The sequence below is a fragment of the Corvus hawaiiensis genome, chromosome 1 (assembly GCF_020740725.1).
Source record: "Corvus hawaiiensis isolate bCorHaw1 chromosome 1, bCorHaw1.pri.cur, whole genome shotgun sequence".
Classification (NCBI taxonomy): Eukaryota; Metazoa; Chordata; class Aves; order Passeriformes; family Corvidae; genus Corvus; species Corvus hawaiiensis.
The window spans coordinates 93034430-93054282 of NC_063213.1; the positions used below are offsets into that span (position 1 = coordinate 93034430).

The 19853-nt window shown below is 62.4% G+C and overlaps 1 protein-coding gene across 1 annotated transcript; it reads left to right on the top strand.

Annotated features, from left to right (window-relative positions):
• The first annotated feature begins 813 nt into the window (after positions 1–813).
• On the top strand, positions 814–17343 carry FMNL1 (formin like 1). The gene is given in 28 exon segments (XM_048313984.1): positions 814–990; positions 6776–6859; positions 7101–7184; positions 7273–7346; positions 7900–7983; positions 8197–8331; positions 9510–9618; positions 9842–9918; positions 10011–10104; positions 10429–10503; positions 11059–11169; positions 11241–11390; positions 11482–11583; positions 11691–11928; positions 12136–12266; positions 12268–12442; positions 12565–12686; positions 13142–13344; positions 13830–14064; positions 14147–14215; positions 14329–14409; positions 14943–15072; positions 15160–15323; positions 15562–15663; positions 15938–16030; positions 16212–16335; positions 16596–16687; positions 17294–17343. Coding segments are annotated over 27 exon segments (3300 nt in total). The 5' UTR covers positions 814–828; the 3' UTR covers positions 17294–17343.
• Positions 17344–19853: the final 2510 nt, after the last annotated feature.

Genomic DNA, 19853 nt, shown 5'->3' on the forward strand with positions numbered 1-19853 from the left:
ATTTTAAAAATAATAAGGTAAAAAATTTAAGGAAAATCAGTTAAAACAAAACAATAAATAATAAGAAATCGAAGTGTAAATAAAATATTAAATAAATGAAGTATAATAAAAATATAAAATTAAATAAAACTAAATTATATAAAATAGTAGAACATTATTGTAAGATAAAAGGAAAGTCAAACAAAAAGCCTAAAAAAAAAAACTAATGGAAATTTAAAATAATAGAATAAAATAAAATAGTTAAATAAAATGTAATAAAATAAAACATACATAGAAAATAAAAATTACAGCAGAAGTTAAATAAATAGAGTGAAAGTAAATTTAAAATAAGAATAAAATAAAGTGTAATAAATAAGGCAAGATAAAATAAAGAGAAAACAGGAATAAAAAATAAAATAAAGTAAAATAATAAAATAAAAAACTTAAGAATAATATTTTAAAAGATAAAGTAAAGTAAAATAAAATAAAATAAAATGAAGTAAAATAAAATAAAATAGATTTTAAAATGAAAATATAAAATAAATATAATATAAAAAATAAAGCGAAAAAATAAAAATAAAAATAAAAATAAAAATAAAAATAAAAATAAAAATAAAAATTACTGAGCTGCAGTAAGCCCCGCCGGGGCAGCGCCGCTGGGCTCCCTCCCTGCAGCCGAGCAGGTGCCGGGGCCGCCTCTGGCTGCGGCCGGGGCGGGGGCCGGGGGGGCGGGCTGAGCGTTTATAGCGCGATAACGCCCCGCAGAAGTTGCAAACGCCGGCGAGCGGCGGCGGGGACGGGCGAGGACGAAGCTCGGCTCGGAGCCGGGGCCGCCCCGCAGCGCCCGCCATGGGCAACGCGGCCGGGGGGCTGGAGGGGGGCGCGGCCCCGCGGGAGCCCCGCGATCACCGCCCGCAGCCCGGGGCCCCCCCCGCCGCCGCCGCCCCGCCGCCCCCCCGGCAGCCCATGCCCGGGGCCGCCGAGCTGGAGGAGCGCTTCGGCCGCGTCCTGGTGAGCGGGGACGGGCGGCCTCGGGGGGGGGCCGGACCGGACAGGGGGGTCCGGCGGGGAGGGGGCCGGACACAGCGGGGAGGACGGGGGGGAACCGCTGCGGGGGGCCCGGACCCGCCGGGGGATCTCTCAGCATCCCTACCGGCATCAGCATCATTGGCAGCGTTACCTCCGTTACCGTCATTATAATGATGGGATTGTTACTATTTCATCCTTCTATTAATTATTTGATTTATTATTTAATTGATAATCTTATTCATAACCGTGACCGCCCCGCTCCCACCTCGTTTCCCCGAGGACGCTCAGCCCTGCCCCGGGATGACCTCCAGCCGCTCCCCCTCCCCTCATCGCTCTCACCTTGGGGGGATCCGGCCCCCAAATTCTTGGGGTGACCCCGAGTCTCGGACCCCGGGCGGGCTCCGCCATGGCGGGATCGGCGGCAGGGCCGGAGCGCGCCGCAGGCAGCCGGTGCTGCGGATGGCGATGCTTCGCTCACCTCCTCCTCCTCCTCCTCCCCCCCGGAGCCGGGGATGCCCCCCGGCACCGCTCCCGGCCTCCCGCGGGGTGGGCAGCGGGCGATGCCGGAGCCGCGTTCCCGTGGGATGGATGGCAGCTCCTGGAAACACTCGGAACTGCGGGAGAGCAGCTCCCGCTCGCTCCCTCCGTCCTTGAGCGGGGTGGGCCGGCCGTGACCTTCGCGCCAGGAGGGCCGGCTCCCGCCACCGCGCCACCCGCTCCAGCCTCTATCCCTGCCCTCCCCAAAAACGCTCAGAGAAAAAAAAAATGCTGCTTTAATCCCCTGAGCCCCTGGCGGGAGATGGAGCCGCTTTGCCGATCCCGCGCCGGGAGCAGCCGCGGGCGCAGCTTCCAGGATGCCGCCACACCGGGATCTGCTCGGTTGGATCCGCTGGGATCTGCTCTGTGGGGTCCCCCATCCCAGCCCTGAGCACAAATTTCTCGGGAGTTTTTTTATCTCGTGGAGTTTATGGGATTATTTCGGGATCATTGCAGCCGGAGCCACTGCAGCTGCAGGGGGATGATACTGAGGGGCTCTGCCTGGTGGGACCCCCGTGGGACCCCCGAAATCCCAAGGAGGGGTTTGCCGTGGGGCACCCGTGGTGGCAGGTGGCTGGGTGGGGTGGTGGTGCCTGTGATGGCTCCGGGTGTCACAGCAGCGGTGGCAGGAAGAGACCTCGGGGTGCTTCCGCTGCGAGGCCCCAGGAAGAGGTACTTTCTGCTGGGCTGGGTCCAGCAGCTTGGAAATCCTAAGACAAAAACTGGTCAGAAAAGGGGAAAGCACCACTTTAGGCCCTCAGCAGCACCTTCTCTGCCTTCATCCCAAGGGAAAGCCCTTTTCCAGGAGAAGGGAGCACCCAGGGGGTTGGATATGCCCAGACGGGAAGCGGGTGTCTTGTGAAACCGGCTGTCCCAATCCCGCTTCCTCCTTTCGCAGCGTCCCTTCCCCATTCTCAGGGCTGTGGGAGCAGCGGCACCCCGGGGGGATGGGGACAGGGGGTCCCTCTGCCCTCGCCCACCACAAACACGTTCCCTGACTCTGGCTTCAACTTTTCCAGCTCCTGAGCTGGTGAGCTCAGTGATGGAGCAGGTGGTGATGAGCTGGGAATCTCCTGGCGGGACACAATCCAGACCTCACACGTTGCCATGGTTACAGTGATGCCATGAGAGCTCAGCACAAATCAGTTTTGGGCTGGACATCCCAAATTGCAAGAGCTGGTGGTGCAAAGCCTTGGCAGAAAAGCCCAGGGATGAGCCTAGGGGATCCAAATTGCTGCCAGTAGGGGATGGATACGCCCATTCTGTGCCAAGACATGGGAATTTAGTTACCCAAAACTTTGTTCTCCAAAATTGGCTCCTTCCCAGCCGGGGCACTGTGGCAGATGCCGCTTTGGCAGAGTGATGGGAGGGTTGCCCCGTGCCAAGTGGTTTGGGATATGACGAGGTGGATTTTTGGGATGGAGCAGAGAAGGAGCATCTTTGCTGCTGGGGTAGGGATGCTCAGAGACTCCTGCTTCGAGCAGTTGAGATTTTCCCCCTTTGCATGTCAAGAGGCATTAACTGGGAACATAAAAAGTGGAATTGTGAGTTGAGGTGTGGTGGAGTCAAAATCAAACAGCAGCTGACTGGGGCTGGGGCTGCTCCAGCCGGGAGCTTTTCCTGGTGGGGGCTTTGCTGCCTCTTCTCCCAGGACCTGGGGGGAGTGCAAGGCCAACGTCACCATTGCAGATGTTTGCAGATGTTTGCAGATGTTTGCAGATGTGCTGTTGGCCCCAGCAGCAGGATGGGTCACCAGCGAGCCCTGGCCACAGAGTCGGCCTCGGCTCAAGCAGGAAACGAAACTGGTCCTCAGCTTCCTGCTGGATCCATCCCCAGCCCGGTTCCAGCCCAGTGGCCAAGGCTGGCTGGGGAATGTGGGGCTGCAATAGGGTGTCCCCATGGGGGACGTGTGCCCTGGCAAGGAGGGAAGTGGCCTGTGAGCCAAGAGCTGCTGGATCAGGGTCTGGAGAGTGTCCTGGTGCAGGAGCCCCCCTGTGCTGCTGGATCCAGCCCCAGGTGAACCAGGAGGACATCCCAGTGCAGGGTGGGCACCCAGCAGGGATGAGGGCACAGTGATGGGATCAGGCTCCTCTCCCCGACTTGAGCTACAGCAGCTTCTGCTTGTTCTTAAAATAGAGCTGGAGCCGCAGGCGGCAGCGGCCGCTCACCCCAGCCCGCTCCCGCTGCTCCCCCGGCCATCCTGGGGACAGGTCTGCTCCTCCACCGGCTGTCCCTGCTGACACTTGGTGGGTTTGGGGCCTGGCTGGATCCAGGGAGTCCCTGATGGGATGGACTGGTCCTGGGAGCATCCCCTGGCCCAGTTTGCTGCATGAGGGAGGTCGGGGAGCCCTGGTCCTGCTCTGTGCCTTGCACTGAGCCCTGGGAAGAGGCAGGAGGACAAGTCCAGTGGCAGTCAGGGGGCACTGGAGGGGACACCATGGGACGGCTGGCACTGCAGGACTGAGCATGTCCCAAACCACCCCAGGGGTGCTCCGTGGCCATGAGGGATGGAGCATCCCAGGAGTGGCGCGGTCCGTCAGCCACCCGGGCACCTGGAGATGTTGGTCCTCCTGCAGCTGGAGAGAGCCCCTAAACCGCCATCTGGGGCAGTTCCCTGCCCTGTCCCCTTCCCTGGGGCAGGATTCAGTGCCCGCTGGCTGACTGAAATGTTGTCCCATCCCATGTGCTGCCAAGGCTTTCCATCCCCTCTCTGTGGATGCGCATCCCCCGTGCCCCAGAAACGGCTCCCAGGGTTCAGCCCGGTTCACACTCAGCCTGTCGGGGTTTGCAGCACAAACACTTCCCTGGAGGATGCCGGAACATTCTGTGCTCAGCTCAGCTCGGCTCCGCTCGGTGCTGCCCGCTCACGTGTGGAACAAAAAGAGGTGTCTGACATCCAAAATAGCTCCGTCCCTGGCAGCCATGATAGGAAAAGCTTGTTTTGTACCCAAAAACGATGTTGGTGCTGCTTCACCTGCCCTGCCCTTGGTTTGAGTGTAGGGCTGGCCTGGCTCACCCCACAGCTGGTGTTGGGTCCCAGCCAGCCTCATCCTGGTGCTGGGCATGGCTGGGATGGCACCGCAGGCTCTGTGGCACTTTGAGTCACAGCCGGTTGTTGGGGGACATTTGGTGGCACCCACTCAGTGACGTGGTGGGCTATGAGGCTGCTGGGAAGCCCCGGGCAGGGGTGGGATGAGGGTGCTGGGTGCTGGATGAGGGATGTGGCTGCTGGGGACAAGTCCCTGTGGCTCCTCCATCCTTGTCTCCGAAGGAGGAAGAGGAGGAGGACTAAGTCCTTCTTCTCTGGGGTGCTTGGCTGCTGCTCTGTACAGCACCCACCCAGCCCCACATCACCCACCCTGCCCCACCTCCCACACCGCCGGTCCCCACTCCGCGGCAGGAAATGAGAACCGGTTCCTTTGTGCTGCCGGCTGAGACTCCTCAGCGGAGCCGCTTCCTCCCCGGCACCACAAGCCCACTCGGGACGCAGCCACCACCCAGTTTGTACCCGACCTGTGCCACATCCTGCCCGCAAGGGATGGGGGCAGAGCCACCTCCACAGGGACAGCCCAGCGTCCCCTGCCCCACCCTCGTGCTGGGTCCTGTCCCACCGTCAGCGCAGGGTCCTGCTTTGTCCGGGTCCCAGGTGATGGCTTCAAGCTGCTCCACGTGGCCGGTGCCACCCTCCCCTCTCCGCTGAGGGCACCCAACAGGGTCCCACGGAGGGTGCCAGGGTGCTGGTGGAGCCCTGGGTGGGGTGTTTGGGTGCGTGGTCCCTCTTGGCACAGCGCTGTCTCTTGGTCTGACCCTCATCCATCCCAAGGATGGCAGCTCAGGGACCAGCAATGGGGACACCCAGGTGCTGCTGTCACCTTGCCCATCCCAGAATCCCCCCAGCAGCTCCAGTGGCTTCACAGTGAGGCCATTTCTGACCCTGCAGCCTGACTGTACCCCCTGCCCAGCTCTCTGTGCCAGCCAGCCCCAGACAAACCCAGCTCCTCCCCACCCACAGCTCCTGGTTTTGGCTTCCTGTGAAAGCAGCTTGACAGGTCCTCCCTGGAGGTGGTGGAGAGGTTCCTGTTCTTGCCCACCACAGCGGCACCTCTCCCCTTGGACCTGCTCTTCTGTGGGCAGCCAAAGCCCTGGGAGATGCCTTCCTCCAAGGATGTGGTTGTTCCAGCACGGCATGCACGCCACGTCCCCATCCTCCTCATCAGGGAACCCCAAGACTGGGATTTAGGGGTGACTTGGGGCTGTGCATTGCTCCACGTGCCATCGTGCCAGCCTGCAGGTGCTCTCCAGGTGAGCTGGAGCACCAGAAATGGATCTTTTAGCAAAATAAATCACCCGTGAGCCGAGCTGAGCGGCAGCCTGGCCCAGGCCATGGTGGGTGTCCCATGAAGGTCACCCCATGGGGTCCCTGAGCAGAGCAGCTCAGAGGCGGGAGCTGCACCCCGCTCACGGCAGGAGCGGTTTCGGCAGCGCCTGGTGCCGAGAGCGGAAACCGCGTCACGTCCTGGGGCAGCCGTGGGGGCTGGGGTTGTGCAACGGTGGCACAGAGAGACGTGGGGACACGCCAGGCCCTGACATCATCGTCTCTTAATAAACACTGGTTTCCTCAGACGGGCTCATCCTGCATCTGTGGTGGGGGGGACTCGGGGGTGACCCCTCCAGCATGGCCTGGGCTCCTGGGTCCCTCAGCCGTGTCACCAGTCAGTGTCCCCATCCCTCACCCCATGTGGCCCTGCCAGGACTGGGCTGGCTGAGGCCGGGCACAGGGTGCACTCATGACATGGATGGATGTGTCCAGTTCTTCCTCTTGTCCCCCACCAACACCTCCTGCCCTCCCCTTGGGGACCCTCAGGTGGGGACATTCCTGATGAGTCCATGGCATGCTCACATCATCATCATAGTGATGTTCCCAACCTCCCGCTGTTGTCCTCATCATCCACCAGTGTCCCCATCCTGAGAATGCTGTTCTCATTTCCCCACCACTGTTCCCACTGTCCCACTACTGTCCCCATTTTCTCACTGGAATCTTCATGTCCCACCAGTGGTGTCTCCATTCTCCCACCAACATCCCCATCCTTCTATGGGTATCCCCATGTCCCACTGGTGTCCCCCTGTCCCACTACTGAGCAAGGACACCCAGTGCTGGGTGAGCAAGGGCTGCTACAGCCCCAGGGGTGTTTTTGGGGTGACCCCCAGTGCTGACACCCTTCACCCACAGAATTCCATGAACCTGCCCCCGGACAAGATGAAGCTGCTCAACCAGTACGACAACGAGAAGAAGTGGGAGCTAATCTGTGACCAGGTGAGGTCCAAGCTCACAGCATCCCCAGTGCTGTCCCTGTCCCCAAGTGCCACTCGTGGCATCAATCTGGCTGTACCGAGCACTGACATCCATCTCATTACTGACACAACACCTTATTAACCTCATTAAGCATTGATGCGGTTGGGGTGGGGACAGGGACACTGTGGCTGCTGTGGGGACAGTGGCATGTCCCCGTGCCACAGCAGGTGGCCCAGTTTCAGCCTCTCTCTGGGGCTCGCAGGAGCGTTTCCAGGTGAAAAACCCTCCGTCCGCCTACATCCAGAAGCTGAAGAGCTACTTGGACACGGGCGGTGTCAGCAGGAAGGTGAGGGGTCCCTGTTGCACCCCGGTCGCCTGGTCCCCATCCCAGGCTGGGCACAGGCACGGTGCCAACGGCTGTCCCTGTCCCACAGTTCAAGAGACGAGTGCAGGAGTCCACGCAGGTGCTCCGGGAGCTGGAGATTTCCCTGAGGACCAACTACATTGGGTAAGGGTGGGGGTGGCACTGCCATCCAGCCACTGCCACTGTCTCCGGGGTGGGGATGGACGTGCTGCTGGCTCTGGCTGGAGGGTGACAGCAGGATGTGGAGGCTGTGGCCCCATCCTGCCCTCCTGGGGGGGCTGAGGGTGCTGAGGCAGATGGGGGTGCTGTGGGGTCTGAACCCCATATTGGGTCTCTGGTACCCCCTGGGTGCCAGGAGGGACCCTGCCCCCACCCTGGGTGCCCTGACCCCTTGTGGGGTGGTGGGTGCCCATGGTCCCCAGGGCCAGGCTGTCCTGTGGTGGCAGTGGTGGCAGCAGTGGCAGCGGTGGCAGTGGTGACAGGAGAGCCCTTGGGCTGTGTCCCCCATATATCAGGGTCACCATGGCACTCACCTGGCCTCAGAGAAATGCCAGCTCATGGTGCCACCTCATGTCCCCAGCGTGTTCCACCCTTGCTGGGGAGCTCTGACCAGGGGGTGGCTCCACCGAGGGTCTGAGGGCGCGGGGAGAGAGAATGTGAGGGTTGGCAGAGCCCACTAACCCTCTGCACCCTCCAGCTGGGTCCAGGAGTTCCTCAACGAGGAGAACAAGGGGCTGGACGTGCTGCTGGAGTACCTCGCCTTTGCCCAGTGCTCCGTCGCGTACGTCTCCACCGGGTGCCCCGTCCCCAAGGCTGGGATCAGCCTCCCTTGGGGCTCAGCGGGGCTGGGGGGTCCCTGGGGGTGCCCTCCCTTGTCATCAGGGCGATGCTCCATGGCTGGGGCTGAGCAGAACATCCCCGACATCTCTGAGGGGCATCTGCCCGTATTGGGGTGCCACGTCTCACCCGTCCCCATGTCCCCACGGGCCACCAGGTATGACATGGAGAGCACAGAGAACAGCAGCCCCGGCTCTGACAAGGGCAAGGAGCGGTCGCTGGAGGACCTGAACAAAAGCACCTCCTCGTCCCCCACCCAGGGCTCCTCCAAAATGCGGCCCCTCACTGTAAGGTAACGTGTGGTCCCGTCCCCAACTGTCCCCTGTCCCTGTGCCATGTCCCCGCTCTTGCCTCGCTGCACCCCCGGCCGCGCCGCGCTTGGAGAGGGGCTTGGCAGGGAGACGCAGGCTCGGTCCTAAAAATGGGTGCCCATTGCTGGTTTAAGGGTAGGGCCAAAGCCGCATCCCCCTGTGTGCCCCCAGGGGCTGGGCTGGATCCGTGTCCCCACCCTGGCACTGAGACCGTCCTGGGGTGCTCTGGTTAAACCCCAGGAACACACAAAAATTGGGGGTGTTAGAGATTTTGGGAGAGCAACTCGCAGCCCCCTGGTTTAAACTCGGGGCGGAGGGACGGGCCTGTGTCCCCCGAAGCCGGTCCTGGTGGCTGGTGGCTCTCGCTTGGTGCCGCTCGCCCGCAGCCCCGTCTAACCCCGCTCTTCTCTTGCACGCTGCCGGGGACGCGCTGACGGTAGGTGACGGGGCACTGGCGGGACGGGGACACCCCACGGGACCCCGCTGCTGGTCACCGGTATTGGGGACAGGGCCTGCGGAGCATCCCCGGTGGGCGGGGGGTCCCAGGGACACCCCACCGCGGTCGCCCCAGGAGCTGTAACGTGGCACCCCGGGGACCGCGGGGGTCCCTCGCCGCCTGCCAGCAGCTCTGGAGGAGCCGGGGTGTCCCTCCCAGCCCCAGAGACAGGTCAGGAGGGACGTGGCACCCGCAGGGGGTCCCATCCCTTGTCCCCGAGGCCGGGTGTCCCCGGGGCGGCGCGGGAGCCCCGTTTCTCCCTCCTGTCCTGCAGGCTCTAACGCGCCTCCAGCTGCTGCCTCTCGAACCAGCACATCCACACCCTCCTCCGCCACGTCCACCCCAGCGTCCCCTGCGGTGCCCCGGGCAGCGATGGGGACAGTGCCCCCAGGTCACCCGGCAGCTCCTGCCCGCCCCGGTGAGCCTCCGAGACCACCCGTGTGCACGAGGGGGCCCCAAATCCCGTCCCACCCCACATCACCCCCCCCGCCCGAGGGCTTCTAGATGGACACGGACACGGGGGTTTCTCCCGTGGGGTGCGGCCGCCCGGGTACCTCGGTGTCCCCCCGCCCCCGCTGCCATCCCCATGCGCTGTCCCCTCCCCGCTTTGCGCTGCGCCCGCGGCCGCCCCGGGCCCCGCTGAGCCGCGCTCTCCCCGCCCAGGCTGAACCCCTCGCACAGCAGGAAGACGCTGCGCAACTCGCGGCTCGTCAGCCAGAAGGACGATGTCCATGTGTGCATCATGTGCCTCCGCGCCATCATGAACTACCAGGTGCGAGTGGGCGGCATCCGCGGGGATCCTCCCGGGGCTCCCCCGGGATCCCCCGCGCCTGCGGTGGCAGCTTCGGGGTGGGACCGGGTCTGCATCCCCTGGCTCTGAGATGTCCTCATCCAACCTCCTGTCTGGTGGGAACGTGGCATGGGGGTGTCCCAAGGTCCTGGAGTGTCTCCAGGGGGACACGCGATGCCATTAATGCTCCTTTCCCCTCCCCAAGTCTGGCTTCAGCCTGGTGATGAACCACCCAGCCTGTGTCAACGAGATCACCCTGAGCCTCAACAACAAGAGTGCCAGGTAGGAGCTGCCCTGTCCCCTGCTGTCCCTTGTCCCCCCGTCCCCTCACCAGCCCCATGGCCCCAACCCCCTCACACCGCGTGTTCCTGCAGAACCAAGGCTCTGGTGCTGGAGCTGCTGGCCGCCGTCTGCCTGGTCCGAGGTGGCCACGACATCATCCTGGCTGCCTTTGACAACTTCAAGGAGGTGAGCCCCCAGCAGGGACACCCAGTCCCCACATGAACATCTGTGCTCCAGCTGGGTTTGTGCCTCAGTTTCCCTGTGTGTGGCAGAGCCCTGTGCCATCCTCAAAATGCCAGTCTCTGGCTCACTTAGGGATGTTCCAGTCACTGAGCTTGATGTCCCCATGCCAGCCTGTGTCCCCAGGGCCATGTCCCAGCTGGGCTGGGTGCCTGGCAGCACCAGTCAGGGTTGGGATGGTGTCACCAACGGGGACCTCCTGTCCTGCCACCCTCCTGGGTGTCCCCTGGCCATGTCCTCCATGGCCTTCAGCCCCCTGCTCCCCTCCAGGTCTGCGGGGAGAAGAACCGCTTCGAGAAGCTGATGGAATATTTCCGAAACGAGGACACCAACATCGACTTCATGGTGAGTGGCTGCTGGCGCTCGTGCTTTGCTGTCCCCAGGGCATCATGTCACCCAGGCTGCTGCACTGTGCCCAGGCCATTATGCCCCAAGAGCCCCTAAGCCACCACACTGTCCCCGTGCCAGCATGCCACAAGGGATGCTGAGCCACCAAACTCTCCCCAGGCCACCATGTCCTCAAGGGCTGCTGAGCCACCCTGCTGTCCTGGGGGTGGCATGTCCCAAGGGCTGCCGTGTCCAAGGGCTGCCAGGCTGTTCTGCTGTCCCCAGGGGCTTCTAAGCCACCACACTGTCCCCAAGGGCTTTGTGTCCCCAAGGGCTTTGTGTCCCCAAGGGCTTCTAAGCCACCGAACTGTCCCCAGGCCATCATGTCCCCAAGGCCAAGGTGCTGTCCCTAGGCCACCATGTCCCCAGGACTGTGCAAACCACCATGCACTCCCCAGGGGCACCGTGTCCCTGCGGGCCACCAACCCCCCATGCAGCCCCCAGGGCAGTGTCCCCATGGGCCACCCTGCCCCTGTGCTGTGCCTGTGGCCGCGCTGAGCCGTGTCCCCGCAGGTGGCCTGCATGCAGTTCATCAACATCGTGGTGCACTCGGTGGAGAACATGAACTTCCGCGTGTTCCTGCAGTACGAGTTCACCCACCTGGGGCTGGACCAGTACCTGGAGGTGGGTGACCCCGAGGGGGGGTGCCGGGGGTGCTGCCAGTGCTGATGGTGACCCCGGCTGTCCCTCGGCAGACTCTGCGCCTCACCGAGAGCGACAAGCTGCAGGTGCAGATCCAAGCCTACCTGGACAACGTCTTCGACGTGGGAGCCATGCTGGAGGACTCGGAGACCAAGACGGCGGTGCTGGAGCACATGGAGGAGCTGCAGGAGCACGTCAGCCAGGTGGGCCGTGGGCGCGTGGGCAGAGCCGCTGACGCAAGCCCCGAGGGAGGGATGAGGACGGGGCTGAGCGGCGGCGCCTCGTCCCCCACAGTTGACGGAGAAGCTGCAGGATGCGGAGAACGACTCCATGGCCAAGATAGCGGAGCTGGAGAAGCAGCTGAGCCAGGCGCGGCGGGAGCTGGAGGCGCTGCGGGTGAGCCAGGGGCGCCGCGGTGCTGAGGGAAGGCTGGGGCTGAGGGACCGGGGACTGAGGGGTGCAGTGGGACACCGGTGACCTGCCGGGCGTTGTCACCTCTCCAGGAGCAGCTGAGCCCCCCGCGGCCGCCCAGCCCGCCGTCCCCGCAGCCCCAGGAGTGCTACAGGCTGGCGCTGGAGCGGCGGCTGGCGGAGCTCGAGGAGAAGGGGTTGGTGCAGATCCTGCGTGGGCCCGACGGAGACGTCGCCATCGAGATTGTCCCCGTTGTCATAGAAACCCCCGCAGCCCCCGTGGTTTCTGGAGAGGCCACTGCCACCGCCGACACCACCGCCTCCTGCACAGGTACCGCGGGTGCAAGGGGATGTCCCCGTCCCGGCGGGGACACCTGGCACAAAGGAGGGGTGGCAGCGAGTCTCTGGGCACAGAAACCGAGGCGGGGATGTGGGGATGTGCCCAGGGGCTCAGGATAATGCGGTGGCAGAGGGAGCGTGGCGGTGGCACCGTGCCCTGCTGTGTCACCGTCTCACCCACCTCTTCTTTCCCTTGCAGATGCTCCGGCTCTGGCTCCAGCCCCCCCGCCCCCACCAGCACCTGCTGTCCCCCCGCCCCCACCCCCTCCACTCCCCCCACCTCTGCCGGGGGCTGAGCCCGTCCCCCCCCCACCCCCTGCACCCCCTCTGCCCACAGGCACCGCCCCCCCCCCCGGCTCCCCCACTCCCGGGTGCCCCAGTGCCGCCACCCCCCCCACCGCTCCCGGGGGGGATGGAGGGGCCCGTGCCCCCCCCTCCACCACCCCCACCCCTCGGTGGGGAGCCCCCAGCCGGGCCGGGTGCCCCCCCCACTGCCAACAGTTCAGGTGAGTGTGGCCCAGGGATGGTGGGGATGTTCCCTGGAGGGGTCTGGGGGCACCCTGGAGTGGGTTTGGGACCCCCCCCCCCTGTGACGTGCCCCCCCCTGCCTGTGACCCTGACCCTGCAGTGAAGGTGAAGAAGCCGATCCAGACCAAGTTCCGCATGCCCGTCTTCAACTGGGTGGCCCTGAAGCCGAGCCAGATCGACGGCACCGTCTTCACCGAGCTCAACGACGAGAAGGTGCTGCAGGTGAGCACTCGGGGACGAGGGACCGGGCACAGGGTGCCTGGGTGGGTCAGTGCCCCAGGCCATGCTGACGGTGCCTCGTGCCCACCCTGCACCCGCCTGCGGTGTCACAGGGCTGCAGGAGGAGCCGGAGGTCAGGAAAACTCCTTAGCACCATGGAGAGGGACAGCATGGGATCAGGCGTGCTTCTCCTCTGTCCCTGTCCTTGTCCCTTTGCTCCATCCTCATCCTCACATCTGTCTTTTTCTTCTTCCTCATCTCCATCCTCTGGTCCCCTCACCCCCGCCTTATCCCACCCGTCCCCTCGCCTGCCCCTGTACTTGTCCCCTTGTTCCATCCTCATTCCCCTGCTTCACCTCAATCCTCCTCTCACCCTTATCCCGTTCCTCTGGCCCCATCCTCACCGCGGATGTCCCGTGCCACCTCCCTGCTGTGCCCACAGCCCTGTGTCCCCACAGGAGCTGGACATGAGTGACTTTGAGGAGCAGTTCAAGACCAAGGCGCAGGGCCCCGCCCTGGACATCAGTGCCCTCAAGGCCAAGGCCACGCAGAAGGCCCCCTGCAAGGTGACCCTCATGGAGTCCAACCGGGCCAAGAACTTGGCCATCACCCTGCGCAAGGGCGGCCGCAGTGTCCAGGACATCTGCACGGCCATCGAGACGTGAGTGCTCCCCCCCGGGGTGGAGCAAGGTCGGGATAAGGTCGGGCGCAGCCCAGCTGGACCAAGGGGTTGGGATGGTGGGGGTTTGGTGGGATGCAGGGATCAGTGTGGGGGTGCAGGGACAAGATACAGAGGGATGGAGAGATGGAGGGATCAGATGCAGGGATGGAGAGACACAGGAATGAGATACGAGACACAGGACTGTGGGGGCCAGACAGAGAGACAGAGGGACGCAGAGACCGGTTGTGGGGATGGAGGGGTGCAGGACCAGATGCAGAGAGAGGGAGGGATGCAGGAACCAGATGTGAGATGGAGGGATGTGGGGACCAAAGACAGAGAGATGGAAGGATCCATATGGAGAGATAGAGAGATGCAGGGTCCGGGTATAGAAAGATGGAGCGATGCAGGAACCAGCTGTGGGGGCAGAAGGATGTTCGGGACCTGCGGCAGGGTCTGACAGTGCCAGGGGTGTCCCCTCCCTGCAGGTACGACCAGCAAGTCCTGAGCCTCGACTTCCTGGAGCTGCTGCTGCGCTTCCTGCCCACCGAGTACGAGCGGACCCTGATCGGGAAGTTCGAGCGCGACCAGCAGCCGCCAGAGGAGCTCTCGGACGAGGATCAGTTCATGATCCGCTTCAGCAAGATCCCGCGCCTGGCCGAGCGCATGAACGTCATGATCTTCCTGGGCAGCTTCGGTGACACAGCCCAGCTGCTCATGCCGGTGTGTGCCGGGGACGGGCGGGGCGGGGGCTGCGCGGGGGCGGCTCCTGCGGCGACACTCAACCCTTCCCTCCCTCCCACAGCAACTCAACGCCATCATCGCCGCCTCCATGTCCCTCAAGTCCTCCAGCAAACTGCGCCACATCCTCGAGGTGAGGGCTTTGGGGCGAAGTGGCCCCGATGGGTGCACACCCAGTGCTGGCAGGGTGTCTGTAGGCACTGCGCCCTCCTGGCCCTGTGTCCCCAAGCCGTGGTGTCCCTGCAGATCGTCCTGGCCTTCGGGAACTACATGAACAGCAGCAAGCGTGGAGCTGCCTACGGCTTCCGGCTGCAGAGCCTCGACGCGGTAGGGTCGGCATGGGGTGCCTGGTGTGGGGGTGATCGGGGGCACTGCCACTGCCAGGGACCAGCCCTGGGGACAGAGGGACACAAGGATCAGCTGTAGGCATGGAAGGACACAGGAGCCTGCTGTGGGGAGGGATACAAGGACCAGCAGTAGGGATGAGGAACATGAGGTTGAGCTGTGGGGATGGAGGGATGAAGAGACTGAGTATAGGGTTGGAGAGGCAGGGGGAGGACGTAGAGGGATGGAGATACAGGAATGAGGTTGAAAGGATGGAGACCTGATGTGGAGAGGTTAAAGGATTCAAGGACCTTGATGGAGGAAGGATGGGATGAAGGAAGATGGGAACCAGGTGTGGGGACAGAGCGATGCAGACCCAGCCATGGAGATGGAGAAAGATGGGAATCAGCCATGGGAACGGAGGGATGCAGACCTGGCTGGGGGATGGAGGGATGCAGACCCAGCCACCAGAGGCAGCCCCGGGCAGGGTGGGGGCGTGGTGGCTGCGGGTCGGGGCTGACTCTGCCCTGCCCCAGCTCCTGGAGATGAAGTCGACAGACCGCAAGCAGACGCTGCTGCATTACCTGGTGCGGGTGATCATGGAGAAGTACCCGGAGCTCACCGGCTTCCACACCGAGCTGCACTTCCTCGACAAGGCAGGCACAGGTAGTGCCCACGGGTCCCGGGCTGGGGGTCGAGGCAGCCCCTGGCACTCTGAGCCTGCCCCGACCCTGCACTGCTCCCCTCCCGCAGTGTCCCTGGACGGCGTCCTGCAGGACGTGCGGAGCCTGCAGCAGGGCATGGAGCTGACCCGCAGGGAGTTCATGAGACAGGACGACAGCCCCGTGCTCAAGGACTTCCTCAAGGTCAACTCGGAGGTGATGGAGAAGCTGCAGGCTGACAGCAAAACCGCCAAGGTGGGTGCTGGGGTGGGGCAGGGTCGTGGGGGCAGTCCCCTGCATGGGGACACCCTGGGGTGGCCTCTGCTCACACCTCTGCCCCATGGGAGAGGCTCCTGCTTGGGATGTGGCTCTGGTGGGACAGCCAGGAGGGATATGGGGCGGGATGGGGAGGTGGGAGAGGCTGGAAGGAGGCGGCACGCGATGTGCACCGCTGCCCAGCCCCAGCCCGCGGATCGGGTGTCTCTGCCCACAGGAAGCATATGAGTCAGCTGTGGAGTATTTCGGGGAGAACCCCAAGACCAGTCCCCCCACCACCTTCTTCCCCATGTTCATGCGCTTCATCAGAGCCTACAAGGTAGGAGGGGGCATCTCCTCCTCTCTGTTTCTGAGGAGGAGATTTGGGGAGGAGATTCGGGGCATCTGACCCCACTTGGGAGCAATCAGCAGAAGCCACAGGCAAGGCTTGGGCTCGTGGGGCCAGGAGACCCTGGGGCTCGGGAATGCCTTTGAGATGGTCAGAGATGTTGGAACTGGATTGGGGTGGGCTGGGGGCTGTGAGGGGAGGAAGGAGGGGGGCTGCAGTCCTGGACTCCCCTGGCTCAGCACACCCTTCCTGCACCTCTCCCCAGAAAGCAGAGCAGGACATCGAGCTGTGGAAGAAACAAGAGGCTGCGGCCAAAGAGGCGGAATCCGGCTCCCCTGGCAGCGAGCAGCAGCCCGAGGTGAAGACGCCCCCATATCTGTGTCCTGGTGGGGTCCCAGCCCCAGCCCTGAGCGGGCTGAGTGGTGGGGAAGGACTAAACGGGTCCTGGGGAGGGAGAGCTGGGTGGGAGGTGAAGGTGAGGATACCCCATCTCCTCTGGGGTGTGATCACACCACTCAACCACCCTGTTCCCTCCCCAGCTGCCTGTCCAGAAGGCCAGGAGGCAGCAGATGGACATGATTGCTGAGCTGAAGAAGAGGCAGATGGTGAAGGAGCCACTCATCTACGAAGGCAAAGATGGGGCCATCGAGGATATAATTTCAGGTGAGAGACGATTTCAGGTGAGCAGCCAGGTGTCCCCCCATCACAGACCCAAAGCTGAGGGCTGCAGGGGCTGTCACAGGAGCTGGAGGGTCACCAAGCCCCATCATTGGGACCAACCCTACCAGCAGCACCTTCCCATCCCACATGGCAAAGCTGCCGAGTGCTCCCTGCCCTGTCTCATATCTCTTCCTCCTCTTCTGCTTCTTCCTCCTCTCTCCTCCTCCTGCTCCTCCTCGCTGTCTCTGGATCGCTCTGCTCAGCTCTCAAAACTGTCCCTTTCACGGCCCGGACGGGCAAACGCTCGTCCCGGCTCTTCTGCGACATGAGCTTCAACGAGGAGAGCCCTCTGTAGGTAACGTGGGGCCGCGGGGCCGGCGCAGGGGGGCGGGGGCTGCCGGGCTTCCCCCTCCCCGCCGGGGTTTCTCCAGGTGTGTGGCCGGATTTGCCCCACGCTGAACCCCAACCCCGGGGGCAGCCGGGATCAGCCCCCGGTGCTGTGCTGGGCTCCGAGAGCCGAGGGTCGCGGTCCCACGGGCTGATTGTTCGTAGCTGCTGCTCCTCCCGTCCTTGCGTGCGGCTCTTGGCTCCTCCTGAGTATCCTCATACCCAGAGGGGCGATCCCGGGCAGAGACAGGACAGGGAGGAAGGGTTTTAAACTAAAAGTTTAAAAGGAGAGTTTTAGGTTGAAGGTTCGGAAAAATTCATTCCTGTGAGGGTGAACCTTGGCACAGGGAAGCTGTGGCTGCCCCTGGATCCCTGGAAGTGTCCAAGGCCAGGTTGGACGGGTCTTGGAGCACCTTGGGATAGTGGAAGGTGTCCCTGCCCGTGGCAGGGGTGGCACTGGATGAGCTTTAGGGTCCCTCCAACCCAAACCATTCCATGTGTCTGTGATGGGTGATCCCAGCCATCCCGGGTGGGCAGTGAAGCTCACGCAGCCCCTGCGCTTCCCCCGGTGCAGATCTGCGGAACAACCCGTACCGGCGGGGGGACAAGGCCCGCGGCAGCGCCAAGAAACGCGCGGCGGGGCAGAGCCTGCAGGCGACGCCGGACATCGCGCTGTGACCGGCGCCGTCCCTGCAGCTCCGGGACCGGGGCAGGACCATCCTCCCGACACAGATGGGACCGCAGGATGTCAGTCCCGCAGCCCGGGGCTCGGCGGGGTGGAGGGACAGTGCCTGCTCCGAGCTTCTCCAGCCGCTTAACGTGCCAGCTCCACCCTGCCCGCCTGGGGTCTGGCACGGGCACCCCCGGCGCTTGCTTGGCGATGTCCCTGAGCTCCTCTCCCCAGGCTGGCGGGGCTGGGGAACCCTCCTGGCTACGGACAGGGAGGGGGAAGCACAGAAAGGGCCCCAACTTGTCCTGGAAGGAAAAGAGGGGCTGTCCCATCCCTACCCCGGCGCTGCTCCCTCGCACGCCAGCCGCGGGGCCAGCCCTGCGCACCGGCGTGTCCCACTCCTCAGCTTGCTGGTGCCTTTGATTGCCGCTGCGGGAGGGGAGGGGGTGCCAGCGGGGACACGGCGGTCCCCGCACATCTCCCCCGCCTCCTCCGGCCCCGCAGAGCCCCTCGAGATCCGCGTTCTCCTGCGCTGCAGAGCCAGCGAAGAGCTGCTGCAAAGCTCCCACCCTGGGCACCTCCCGGCCCCACCGGCTGGCAGCGGTGCTATTTTACATGATTTTGTGTCTTCCTTCAAATTTCTCTGTGCTGCGGCAGCAAGGATGGGAACACCCCCACACAGGGTGCCCCCAAGGCTGTGGCGAGCAGCGCTGGGCTGTTCCTCGCCGCAGGAGAGGCTCCGTAGCTGCGACAGTCAGCAGCAGGGACGAGCCCCTGCGAGGTGGTGGCACCTCCGCCCACCAGCATCCACCTGCACTGTCGGAGCTGGAGCCTCTGGGATAAACCGGGACTGTCAGCCCGGGGTGGGACACGCAGGAGACGCCGGCAGCCTCCAGCCCCGCAGCAACCGCGATCCCAAAGGCTGCGGGGTCCCTGCTGCCACCAGGCAGGAGGGGCCCGAGAGCCGCACGAGATTCTCGGTACCGCACTGGACCCGACTGTCGCTCCCTCCCCTGCGCCGCTGCTGCTGAGTAACCCCCGAGCCCGCAGAGCCGCAATGAAACCTCTCGGTGCATTCGCTTCATAAACGGCCCCCGCTCGTCCCGATGCGAGGACGCGCCTCCCTCCTCCTGTCCCTCCTCCTGTCCTTTCCCGCTGGTCCCAGCTTTAGCCAGAGCAGCCGCTGCTTCCTGCTGTATTTAAGCTGCTTCAGCGCCGGCTCCGTGTCCGGGGACGGATGGGAAATGAATGTGTAACTTATAAATGCCTTTAAGCCAGAAATGTAAACCATTAACTGCTCATTTGTATACATTATTTTTATATACTGAAGGCCTGTTTAATCTAAAGCAGAACTGGTAATAAAATGTCTCAGAGGATAAAGGACTTGTCTGGGAGAAGGGTTTGCATGGGGGGGCGATGCTGTCATGGAGGGAGGGAGAAAAGGAAGGAAAGATGGAATGAGGGAAGGATGGAGGGAGGAAGGGAGAGAGGGAAGGAGGAAAGAAGGGAGGAAGGGGGGGAAGATGAAGGGAGGGATGGAAAGATGGAGGGAGTGGCTGTGGCTGCCCATGGATCCCTGGAAATGTCCAAGGCCAGGTTGGAAAGGACTTGGAGGAGCCTGGGATAGTGGGAGGTGAGAGGGTGGAAGATGATCTTTGGGTCCCTTCCAACCCAAACCAGTCTGGAATTCTAGCAACCAACCACCCACCATTTTTTGAGGACAACGGATCTGAGGTCTGTTCACAGCACAGACACGTGGGTGCATGACAGCACAAAAAATGTGTTTCAAGATAACTGTCCTCGCTCAGCAGCCCGGCCACAGCCCCCCAGCCCGCTGGGCTCGCTTACAGGAAGGATCCAGCTCCGTGCAGACATACAGCTCCTGCAGCAGCAGCAGCAGAGGGGCTGCAGCACTGGGAGGTGTGAGGGGATCCCCAGAGCCCTGCCTGCCTCACCCTTGCACCTCCCAAGGCAAGACTGAGCAGCTCCCAGTGCAGCAAATCCCCCACAATGGGACAGAGGGAGAACAAGGGACTGCTTGGAAGGAGAGAGATGCCAGGATACTCAGCAAAGCCTGGGCTTAGATCCATCAAAGTTAGTGCTGCCTCTTCAGCCCCAGAAATCACAGAATCCTGGAATATCCTGAGCTGGAAGGGATCCCAAAGAATCACCCAGTCCAACTCCTGCCCTGCACAGACACCCCGACAATCCCATCCTGTGAATCCCTGAGAGTGGTGTCCAAATGCTCCGAGAGCTCTGGCAGCCTCGGCCAGGACCGTTCCCTGGAGAGCCTGGGCAGTGCCCAGCACCCTCCCTGACTTCTCCTGCATCCCTCAAACCCACGGGTAATTAATATATAGCAGAGTTTAATCAGACCAGGCTCCCCTTCCTGGAAAATGTCTTACTCAGCATCGCCATCTTGGTCTCTGGGACAGCACATCAAACCACTAGCAACAACAACAAA